Source organism: Oryx dammah, unplaced genomic scaffold (assembly GCF_014754425.2).
Source record: "Oryx dammah isolate SB20612 unplaced genomic scaffold, SCBI_Odam_1.1 HiC_scaffold_16, whole genome shotgun sequence".
In the NCBI taxonomy this organism is placed as follows: domain Eukaryota; kingdom Metazoa; phylum Chordata; class Mammalia; order Artiodactyla; family Bovidae; genus Oryx; species Oryx dammah.
In genome coordinates this window covers 36122797-36134839 of record NW_024070200.1, presented here as the reverse complement: position 1 = coordinate 36134839, position 12043 = coordinate 36122797, and the positions used below count along the sequence as shown (strand labels likewise).

The window sequence follows — 12043 nt, the reverse complement described above, 5'->3', positions numbered from 1 at the left end:
ACTGAGAAGACAGGAAGTATTGTCTCAACTCGGCGTGCCCCGGGGAGGCGGCGGCACTAGGAGAATACAGAGGGCATCTGTGAAAAGGGAGGTCAAGGTGGGAAGGAAGGCTGGGAGGACTTCCTGGAGGATGGTGAGATATGGCCAGAGAGGCAGGGGCAATCAGGGATGGCCACCAGGGACACCTGGCGAACCCACGCCAGAGAAAGTCAGAAGGCAGAGGAAGAAGTTTGAGGATGCTAGGGAGGTCCTAGTGGGCTCTACTCAAGATGAGGATTTAGGGGCCTTAGTGGGGGGAACGCTGAGGAGGCTGGTGGGGAGGGGGGACAATTGAGGAGCAGGCACTGCTCAACAATGGCCTTTGTCCTGAGATGATAAGAGGCGATCAGGGATCAGTTTCAAGACAAAAGGCCTCAACTTTCCGCCAGTCTTCCTGGTATGATGCTGCTCAGTACCAATCCGGGGCTCAAGTCCCAGGCTACAGGCTGAACAAAGGCCCGGCAGGTGTGCTCTAGTGCCCCAGCATCCCTTTACCGCTAGAGCCTCAGTTTTCTCATCAGTGAAAAGAGAACACTGTCCCCCAACACACACACTTCCCAGGGTTGTCAAGAGACCAGGTGAATGTTTTGTAAACTGAGACGCCCGAGCAGGGAAGTGACAGTGGGTTATTACTGCCCTGCCAGTTGCCATTATTTTTCCAGGCCTGTGTTTCTCTCCCCAGCTAGCAACCAGGCAGGGGGAGGCTGCAAGCTAATCCCAACTTGAATCTAAGCTGTGGGTGGGAGGCTCCACAGACAAATAACTCCTGGTAGTTGTGGGTAAATCTGAGTGGGTGGGGATTGGGGAGGAAATGGGAGAAGATGGGGAGGGGGAAGGATGGGCAGATGGGGTGGCTGGAAATCTCCACCCATAATTTTGATTCATAAAGAAGCAAAAGTCTTCTCCTCCTTTCTTTTTTTTTCATTCCTAAGAAGAAAGCTCTTCCTCCAAATGTTGTCTTCTCAGCAGCCCCAGCAACTTGGGGCCCATACTCGGCCAGTAATTAGTTCCTAACAAGGACCAGGTGCCTTGCTGACTTGGCGAGAAGGAAAAACAAGGGACAAGTATGGAACTGATGGCTTTACTGCCACCAAGACCAGCTGAGAACAGCCCGGCCACCCCAGGCCTCCGAGGGTGAACTGGAGGGGAGTTGTTAGGTTTGCCAAAATTCTCCCAGAACAGCAGCAACTGGCTTCTAAGTCAATGCCAGCGTGCATTTATTGGGTACCTACTGTGTACAGCTGCCTCTGGAAGTTACATGCAAACTGTGAGACCCAGATAGGATGTGCAGCAGGCCTACAGGGCAAGGAGGGAAAAAAAAGACAAGCATTCACTGAGCACCTGCTGTATACCCCAGGCTAGGCACTTGAGGTACGTTAAAGACTTTAATCCTCATAAAGCTAATTTTACAAAGAAGAAAACCACAGAGAAGTGGAGTGATTTGCTCAAGTTGGACAGCTAAGCAGGAGAGCTGGGATTTGAACCCAGAGCCCCAGTTACCACTGTGCTGTGGGCTTGGGGGCAAAGACCTGGCTCTACCTCCTAGCAGCTGTTTCAGTTAAAGTGTTTATCACTCAGCTGTGTTCAACTCTTTGTGACCCCATGGACTGTAGCCCACCAGGCTCCTCTAGCCATGGTATTCTCCAGGCAAGAATACTGGAGTGGGTTGCCATGCCCTTCTATCCTCCCAACCCAGGAATGAAAGCTGGGTCTGAGCCACCAGGGAAGCTGTGTAGACTTGCTCAAGTCCCTTAACCTCCCTCAGCCTCAGTTTCTTCATTTGCAGAACGGGGCACAATTTTGTTGCAAACTTTGAAGGGCCGTACACACATAGTAGGACTGTCACTGGGCAAGGGGAAGGGTTAAGGACAGAGTGAGTGGTGGAATGGGGTTGGGGGTGGGCTAAAGCAGGCAAGGGTAACAGATTCTGATGGAGGAAGAGAGGGGAGACACTCCAGGGGTTCTCTTCCACCCATTTGCTGGACAAAGAAACCGAGGCCAGGCGATGCCAATGCTGGGATTAGACAGAGGGCAAGCAGAGCCTCTTGATGTCAGAAGCTCTACAGTAACATTGCCCTTTCTCCTGTTTGGGACAAGGCTGAGATTGTTGCCTGGGAGGGAGCCAAGAGGAGCAGGGCCCCAGCCTGAAACTGTTAGGTAGGTGCTAAATCCAGGGCCAGATTTCCAGGAGGCAGCCCCAGAGGAAGTTGAAACACCAGATTCAGGAGGCCTTGGGTTCTGGTCCCATAAGACCAGGTACTTACTATCCATCTGGGGGCCTCTCGAGAACCACTTCCAGCTCGAGCCAGTCTCCTCCTCCATGAAATGAGGGCAGGAGTGGTTGACAGCCACTTGGCAGGCTCCATTTGAGGCAAATGATCCCATGGAGTTGAGAATCCCTCCTGCCTTGTGGGAGAATCTAAAACATCTCTCCTTTACAGACTCAGTCATTGAGGCAGAAAAGGTCAAAGAGGCAATGCCAGTGGGCACAGAGCTGTACAGAACCTCAGGCTGGTGCTTCTATGGCGAAATGGCGTTCTGAAGACCCCTCAGAGGCAAAGCAGCCCCAAAGCAGTCCGTGCGGTGGAGAGCGTCTGTCCTTCCTCCCGGACGTGGCGTGAGGACGCCCCCCACCCACAGTCCTTGCAAGAGCAGAGGGCAGAGAAGCGAGGGGACCAGCCCAGCTCACGTCTCCTCCCAGAGGAGTTCTCCCGGGAGCCCTTGAGTCGGAGCCCCCGAGTCGGAGCCCCGGGGAATCCGGGCTCCTCTGGGATTTTGTTCTGAATCTCTAAGTTGGAGCCTGGGTCTGACCGAGCTGTAAGGATCCTCTCACCCTCGACGGGGAGGAGAACCAGCACGGGCCCTTTAAGACGGCTGGGGGTGGGGGGGCCGCCGGGAGAGCCCCGGCCTGAAACCGGAGCGCGGGTCGGCGCCTGCCCCGCCCCGGCGTTAAGTAGGCGGCGGGACGCCCGGGAGCCCCAGCCCGCGCCAGTTCTCTCAACTCGAAGACTCTGGCGTCCAAGCTCCAGGCTCCGGACTCCGCTCCTCGCAAGTTCCCGCTGCCCAGCCAGCCGCCGCGATGCGCTGGGGTCCCCGGGTCCCGCTTCCAGCCCTCGACCTGGCCCTGGCTCTGACCTTCGCTGTGTTGGTGGGACCAGCATCCACAGGTGAGTGAGGGGCCGGAGACCCCGACCCAGACTGGTGGAGTGGTGGAGGGTTTCTTAGGCAGAGAAAAGGGACAGGAGGACCCAGGAGTGGCCCCCAGACGGGGAAACGAGGGGGCTACACTTCTGCCATCCCTGGCTGGGGTCTCTGGCAGCACCACCCCCCACCCAGGGAAGCCAGGATCCCCAGCGATGCCTCTCCATCTCGGAGTCAAGTGGACTCTGGTTATCTGAGGTTGGCCCCTGGGTCGCTTGCCTAGGGCGTGGCTCTGTGCAGGATTGTCCTCTAGACCCAGAGGGGACACCCCGGTGCTGCCTGGGCTCCCCGTGTCCAGCAGGCTCTCTGTGACTGAGTCAGTGCCCAAAAGATACCTGGTGACAGGGCGTCCCCCACCTCCAACACCCAGGCCAGGAACGGGGAGTGCTGCAAGGTGGGCGGCAGGGAGGAAGCCACCCTCCCCACCCTGTGTGGGGCCCCAAATGCACCCCAGCTGCCACCTCCTCCAGCATCCTTGGGTCTCCTCCAGCTGCGCCCCACTCTGCTCCTGCTCCCCTTTACCGGGTGCATTCTCTGTCTTCACCACCACCCCCTCCTCCCCTTCCTGTCTTCTCTCTCCTCACTGAGAAAGCCTAGCTGGTGACAGACAAGACCACCCACTCTTCAGCCTCCTAGAGGCAGGGCTGGCGCCCCTCAGACAGCCCTGGGCGACCCCCTGCACACCTCTCTGTCCCAGCCATTGGTGCTTGACTCCAGCAGAAATGGAATGCCGTCTGAGAGGTGCTAGGACATATCCAGTCTCTATTCCAATGCCAGAAATCCCACCATTATGGCATTCTTCCCTTAGTGAAGGCATGGTCTAGTTACGCCTTAAGAACTGTGGCCTCAGGGCCCATCAGTCATTAATACCCATGTATGTATGAATCAGTGCTTCAGCCTACGTCTTTCAGGACCATTCCCAAGAACAACTTTGAGCCCAAGAAGGGCCTGAGTCTCCCTTCCAAGGACCTAGGCCACACCCCTCTCCCCATCAGATGGGGAAGCCAGTTCAAATGGATAGTAATCACATGGTACCCAAAAGGGAAATGAGTCAGGGGAGAGCCCCCCACTGGAGTGAGTCAGAGCTGATCCCTAGGCTCCCTGTTCCCATCCCCAGGGACCCCATCCTTCAAGGTCTCAGGGGGTGGGTGATAGGCTGAGCCTCTAGAGAGATGGGAAGGGGGCATCTGAGCTGCTAGAGAGATGGGTACACACCCAGCCCCCAGCCTCTAGCCAAAGGAGCAACTCCAGGACCCACCTCCTTGGGCTTCAACTGAGAGCCGTTCCCAAATACCTTCCCAGCATCAACAACGTGCAGACATCATGCTGGGCAGTCGGGAGTGCACAGAAATACAGACTGGACTTGGACTCATTCAGAAGGCAGAAAAGCAAATTAAAACTCAAACAGCAACTCCTAGCGTGTCTGCAAAGATCCAGACGAGGAGTGTGGTGAAAAGAAATTCAGAGGCAAACTAAGGCGGGATAGCGGGTGATTTTTGAGCTAAGCCTTGGAGGATGGGAAGGGGGTCAGTGAGCTCAGGCTCTGAGATGGGTATGAGCGGAGATAAGGAGGCCAGTAGCCTGGATGGAAGGCATGTATATTTTGAGCACAAGCCAGTAAGAGCCATTGGGGTGGGGCACAGAAACCTGAAATGGCAAAATGCAGCTCACAGCCTAAGCCCTGCTGGCAGTAGGGAGCCAGTGTAGGTTTTAGAGAGGAGAGCAGCCAGTGGGGTTAAAAACATCAAGCAACCCCTTCCTTTAGGAGGGATTTGGAAGTGGTGAGGGGGTGGGTGAGCTAGTACCCTGTCCTTCTCCCAGTCTGAGCTCCCCTCCAGCAGCCCCTCTCTGTCCCCAGGCCTGGGTTAGCTCCCTGTCCTGGTCTCTGCAATAGGGGCAGCCCCTACCCGCGGAATGTATCACTCCCACCTCTCTTGGACACCAGAAGCCTACCCCAAAAGCCTCTGAGTCTCAGGTACCAGAGTGAGGCACACTGGGATGCTTTCCCCACACTCGTCAACATTCCAGAGCATCCAGGTCATGGGGCCTGAGAGTCAAGCACCTTTGGAGACCACCTGGGCCAACCTTCCAATTGTACACACAGGGAAACTGAGGGCCCAGGGAGGAAGCAAAGTGGTCTAACCCGCAGAGAAGCCCAGCTGCCCAGGAGGACCCCCCAGTCACACTTTGTGGGGGCTCCCCACCTGCGCAGTCGGCTAAGCTTCGGCCCCTGTGCCAGTATGCATGATAGGTGTGGTGTCCATTCCCTTCTAAGCCCTGTGGGAGTCCCAGCAGAGCCACAAGCATTGGGGAGATTGAGTTGGAGCTGCTGTGGTTCCAGTAGGGGGATATAGCACAAGCAAATCTGGGAGGTCCGAGTGGCTACAGAGCACACGGGGCTAGCGGCTCTGCACCTCTTGCCTGCCTCGCATAGCTAACTTTGAAAGGCAGAAGATGAGGGGCACAAGTGGGACTCAGGAGGGAGTGCCAGGTGGAGAGGGTTCTTGTGTCATCTGGGTGAGGGCCCTGGACTGATGGGGGTGTCTTAGAGAGCAGGGCTAGGGTGGGGGCAGGGGAGCATCAGAAGCAAGGAACTGAGCCAGGGTAGACTCTGTTGCCTCTAAGGATGGTCTGGGGGACCATCTCTGACTGGAGACAGAGACAGCCTCTGAGTCATGTGTGTGTGTGTGTGTGTGTCTGTGTGTGTCTGTGTGTGTCTGTGTGTGTGTACACTGGGGCTCCAGTGCTCTAGAGCGGGGCAGGGGCCAGTGCCCTCGGCCCAGCCCACCCGGACTCTGAAAGTGCTGCTCCAAAACCAAGTATAACTGAGCCCCTCTTCCCAACATTCACCCTCCTGCCTGCCCAGCCAAGACAAGAAGAGCCTTTCAGTGCTGCCCGCCTGGGGGGCCCAAGGAGGGGGCTGCGCCAGGTGGGCCAGGCAGCCAACGAAGGGCGGGAGGGGAGTAGGGTTTGCAGAGCGCTCAGAGGAAGTGTATAGGGAACTGGGCGTGCTGCCCAGGAGGGGGCGGGGGGGGGGCGGGGGAACTGGAAACAGCCCTGACACACACTGGCGTACACAGCTGTGGGCCTGCGCAAACGTGTACAAAACCAGCTCCCAGACCTGGGCTGGGTGGAGCCTTCAGGGAAAGAGGTGAGGACAAGATGGGGGACAAAGGGTGCTTAGCTGCACTGAGGCTCCTACTCAGTGCCAGGAGCAAGTAAACAAGGGGACCTTTGGGTCTGGGGCTTGAGTCTCCTCCCTTCCAGGTCCCTCAGCTCTTTCACTACCTCTCCCCACTCCCACCCCATCCAGCTGCCCTTTTGCTTCTAACATGCCCTGACCCAGCGTGTGCCCTGTACTATAGAGCCTTTAAGAGTTAAGACTCCTTCTCCAGGGACCTCCCTGGTGGTCCAGTGGTTAAGACTCCGCACTTGCAATGAAAAAGGCACAGGTTTGATCCCTGGTTGGGGAACTAAGATCCTACATGCTTTGAGATGAGACCAAGAAAATATAATAATAAAAGACTCCTTCTCCAAGTGCAGGTTTAGGGTGTGTTTCAAAAGAACTGTAGTACCATTATTACTGAATATATGTGAGTAATTTTTGAATGAACTGAATTCATATGAACAATTTTGAACTTGGATTCTCCCTAGGGTAGGGCCTCGTGGCTCTTTCTGCTTCTCAGAAGGGTCCATAACTCCAGAGAAAGCCCCTGAGTGGGCACTGGCCATGTTGTCCTGCAGCCTTATGGCAGCTCTGCAAGTCACAAAACATTCCCATTTTACAGATATGGAAACAGAGACTCTGAGAACATCAGGAACTAGCCTCCGGCCACTCTTTGGGCACACGGGCTATGGTGTTCTCACTCACCCCAAAACAGCTCAGGCCAGGTGGGCAGCCCCCCACCAGGGGAGAGAGACAGGTCTTTAGGAGAAAGACAGTCCCTTAAGGACCCCAGATCTCTGTGTCCATCTCCCAGACCCCTCCAACAACTGCCCCTCACCTTTCTAAACCCTCCCCACTTCCTCACGGCACAAGCAGATCCTCTTCAAGAATGCCTACCACCCCACCCCTAATAGCTAGATGGCAAAAGAAGCCACATTTGCCTCAGATGCAGGGGAGTGCCCTGGGGCTGCCGTCACAGTGGCTTGGTGGCATGGCTCACCCATGTTCTGGACAGCGTTTCTCCTGTTGACCATTCCTTCTTCCCACTCAGCTCCTGCCCACACCCCTGCCGCTCCCAGCCTGCCAAAGAGCCAGCTCTGCCAGTGCTGATGGGTATCAGCCAGGTGTCCCACCACTGCTCAGGCTAAACTGTTTCAGTGTGTGTCTCTCATGGTTTAAGTGTCCTGGTGGTCAGTGAGGTGGTTTCCCTTCCCAGACCTCACTGCAGAGACTCCCCAGCCCAGGCCAGCTCCCCCATGATATTCGCAGGGAAATCAGGACCCAGAGGGGGCTGCTATTTTCTCAGAGTCAGACAGCAAGTCCTTAGCAGGATGGGTGGTAGGCCTCTCAGCTCCTTGTCCTTGTATCCTGGTTTGGGTGTGGCCTCTCCCATATGGCCAGCAGCTCCCAGAGGGCAGACCTCCCCTCTGCTTTTCTCTGAGGTTGCCCCAATCTTGCAGAGCCCAGGACGGGGCCCACAAGGGGCATAGAGATCACTGAGCCAACCAGGGATTTTCAGACTGTGTCCGAGGTGCTCCAGGACTTTACATTCCCATATCTGGGAATACAGGATGCTTGTGCCACCCTGATTCATGCATAGCAGTCCCATGAACATATGTTTATAGATGGAGGTTTTGTGTAAGATACAGTTTTGATAAAACGTTCTGTGGCTTTGTAAAAAAGGCTTGCTGCTGCTGCTGCTAAGTCACGTCAGTCGTGTCCAACTCTGTGCGACCCCATAGATGGCAGCCCACCGGGCTCCCCCATCCCTGGGATTCTCCAGGCAAGAACACTGGAGTGGGTTGCCATTTCCTTCTCCAATGCATGAAAGGGAAAAGTGAAAGTGAAGTCGCTCAGTCATGTCCGACTCTTAGCGACCCCCTGGACTGCAGCCTACCAGGCTCCTCCATCCATGGGATTTTCCAGGGAAGAGTACTGGAGTGGGGTGCCATTTGCCTTCTCCGTAAAAACTAATTAATTGCTTTGAGTTAAAACATTCTGAGAGCAGGGGAGAGCCAGGTCAGATACAAGAGAGGACTTCCTGGCTTACAAAGAATACAAATCAAGATTACAGCACCCACTGTGGTGCCACCTGCATGCAGGACCCAGAGCTGTGGCTGGGCCCTCTCTCTCCCCAGTAGATCAGCTGGGATCCACGTTCAAGGATTATGCTGTGTCCCATCGTCTGGCTGGTGCACTAGACCATCAGATAACAATCCGTAATCCCTGGGACCCTTCCACCGCTGCCCACGCTGTTGCCTACAGCTGGTCTCTCTTTTTCTCTCCATCCTTCAAGGTTCAGCTCCAGCACCACCCCCTGCTTGGGCTGCCGTTTCTAGCCACTGATTATTGCGGGCTGCAGCCTGGTCTGCCGCCCTGCTGGGGCCCTACCCTCCATCTCTGTGGGGTTACAGGCCTTTCTCCCCCTACTCTTACCTGGACCCTGCCCTTGTTCTGTGACCTCCATCAATGTGACACCTAGTAGGTATGTGTGCACGTGTGTGTCTGCATGCTTGCACACACGTGCACACACACACACAGAGTGCTTTCAACAGCCTGGCTAAGGAGCTTGTTAGGAGAGTATCCAGCCCCCAAGCAAGCAGCCTGGGAGAAGCCCCCAGCTCAGGATACAGTCCCCAGCTCCACCACCCAGCCAGGGCCCCTAGCCTGGGCCATCCTGCTCTCTGGGAAGATCTAGGGGGCGGAGAGAAGGAGACCAACTTCCGTTCCCACCTAAGAGCAGGCCCTCCTCCCCATATTTCAAGAGGGGGCAGCTATAAATATCAGTGGGCCCAGGATGTTGATTCCCACGACTCCAGCCCCTCCCTGCCCCTTCCCTGTGTACAGCGACTGGGGCAGGCACAGCTCTCCTACAGCTGGAGGTCAGCCAGGCCAGCCTCAGGCCCAGACACACTCACACACACACACACACACACACACTTCTCACCATCGTGAGGGAAGGAACGAATCACCCTTTTTGGGTGTCTTGGAGCAGCTCAGAGTAAGCTTCTTCCCTCCCGCCCGCCCGGCATCTTGACTCAGGCCCCACCTCTCCCTCCTCTGAGTCCTCAGCTCTGCAGGGCTGGGGGAGGCAGGAGGCCAGACTCACCTGGTCAAGAACACGGTAGAAGACAACTCAGAATTCAGTTCCCACCCAGCCACTCAATGCAAGTGACCAGGCCTTTCTGAGCCTCAGTTTTCTCCTCTCTAAAATAGGATAAATAATTCCTACCTCCTGTGTGTTGAGGATTTGTCTGGAGTAAATGCTCAGTAGATGCCTGCTCCTGAGGTTGCTAATATTCTGTTATTACCATCTTCTTCTGGAGAGGGGCAGACCCATCATCGGAGCAAGGTGGGAGTGCGGGGTTCCTGCTTAGGAATCTTTGAGAAAGTTTCCAAAGCAAGGGACTGGATGAGGTGGCCCTAAAAGACGGTCTGTCTGGGGCAAAGTGATGTGGAAAATGGAGCTGTCAAGCCAGCCTCTGCCTGCCAGCCAGCCCAGGACCCTTCAAAAGGAGCAGGGGGGTGGGGGGAGGCTACATTTGATTGACTCACTGGGCTGAGGTCCACACACCTGTCCTGTATGAGGAGAAGCAGAATAGCCCCTCCGAGCCCCACCCCAAAGCCTAATGGCCCCTTGGATAGAGACAGTTGAGCCAAGATGCAGCACAACCAATCTGTTGAATGAGTGACCAAATGACTCCTGTCCCAGGAGTAGATGGATGGGGATGGAGAGAAGGAGCGGGCAGCAAGACCTTTATAGGGTGGGGAGCCTGGAAGCCTGTCTTCTCCCTGCTCTCTGCCCACCCTTCTCGGGCTCCTGTGATGGTAGGGGCTGGAGGCCAGGGCCCCATGATGTGAGATGGTTCCCCTGAAGCTCCTGTGGGGTTATTACTGCCATTCAGCAAGCAGCAGTGGCTGCATCTGTATCAAGAGGATCTCGAATGGAGAACTGAGGATTCTCTCTGCCCTGCCTGGGCTGCTAGGACCCACCAGAGGTATAGGTGATGCCTGAGTCTGTGGATGTGTGAGAGCAGAGTTGGTAGAGGTGAGGGAGGGTCTCAGGAAATGGCTGCAGACTGGGGTGAGCAGCCTAGAGGAGTGCCAACTGGACAGACTCTCTGGGTAAAGAGCCTTGGCCCCCGCAAGCCATGATCCCAGTGTGCGGGCATCCTCTGCCTTCATCCCCTGAACAGACTGTTGGGCAAAGACTGGCCAGCTCCCCGGTGGTACGTTAATAGAGTCCAGGCTCCTGTCCCCAGCTCAGGCTCCACCTCTGAGCATCTGGCCCTCATGCTTCCAGACACTCATCTGGAGCCCAGCTGAGCCCTTCCAGGGAGAAGGTACTCAAATGGGGGCCTGCCCCTCCAACTGTTGACAGCCCTGGGATAGGAGAGATGTTGCAGGGACTTGAGCCAAATGTGTAAGGTCAGCCCTTGAGATACCTGGCCCTGCTGTGTGGCCTTGAGCAGACCTCTGTCCGTCTGGGTCTCTGGGTCAGATGTCCATTCTCCAAGGTCAGCTCTAAAATTCTGAGCTCAAGCCTCTTTGGAGCAGGAGAAAGATCTCTGCTTCTATCCAGAGAGAGCCAGCTGCTTGTCTGGGTCCACACAGCAAGGCAGTCTGGGCTTAGAACAGGACTGAGAGGCGGCCCGGGCTGCCAGAGCTCCCTGGCATGGAGAAACCGTTTTTCTAAGTTGGCACAGAGCCCTGGGGTTCTCCTGGGATGAGAGCAATGGCTCCTCTCCACCCCCGGTTCCCATCTTCCAGCCCCCTGGCCCTAGCCCCACCCCACCAAAAATAAACCCAGACCACCCCATCCTGTACCAGCTAGACCCACCCAGCCCCTCCAGAGCCAGTTGACTCATTGCTCAGAGCTGCTCCTTTTTTAACTGTCTGAGTCACCGGTTGTGGCTATAACTCCATGACACATGACCGGGACTATAGACACCCCCTACCCCGCAACGGCCCAACCAAGGGAGGGGCCTGAATAGAAGTCGGCGGCAGGTGTGAGCCCAGGCCACCGCCTCAGCTTGGAACCCCTCCAGGCCCAGGGAACTCCCCACCTAGCACGTCAGAACCCAGACCTGTCCCCAACAGTCCTGGAACAACCCCGCCCCCCCTGTTCAGGACAGCCCTTCAGAGACCTTGGCAACAAAGCCCTTCAACATCAGCTCTGCCCCCACAGCTTTGCTTTGCCTTCAAAGAGACCCCGGGGCCTCTCAGCCGTGCACTGCCAGGCACACTCCAGCCCTGGATGTGGTGGGAGCAGGCAGAGGCCTGGCCTTCCGGGGTACAGGCCACAGAGATGCCTGATTCCTGCCCTTCCTCACCTGGATCCGACGCACTGACCAGTCTGCCCAGAGCACCGTGAAGACTTTCTGTGGAACAGACCCCCACTTCAGCTCTTCCCCTGCTCCCCCTCTCTCCCCTCTGTTCACCATGCCAGCTGGGCCGCAGATCGGCCCGCACCCCCACCTCTCCCCGTCTCTCCCCAAGGCTGTCTCTCCGTCTCTCTCCCCACCACTGCTGGCCCTCTCTGGACCCAGCATGTTCTCCTTCCATCACCCAGTCGAGATGGCAGATGGCACCCCCGCTCTCCGCAGACCCTTCTCCACCTCCTAGACTCCTAGACAT

At 56.4% G+C, this 12043-nt stretch overlaps 1 protein-coding gene across 1 annotated transcript in view; it reads left to right on the top strand.

Moving 5' to 3' along the window:
- The first annotated feature begins 2999 nt into the window (after window positions 1-2999).
- Window positions 3000-12043, top strand: part of CSPG4 (chondroitin sulfate proteoglycan 4) — a 35423-nt gene continuing 26379 nt past the window's right edge. Inside the window, exon 1 of the mRNA XM_040257264.1 lies at window positions 3000-3206. Coding sequence (XP_040113198.1) covers window positions 3119-3206 — 88 coding nt within the window. The 5' untranslated portion in view covers window positions 3000-3118. The remainder of the gene's footprint in view (window positions 3207-12043) is intronic.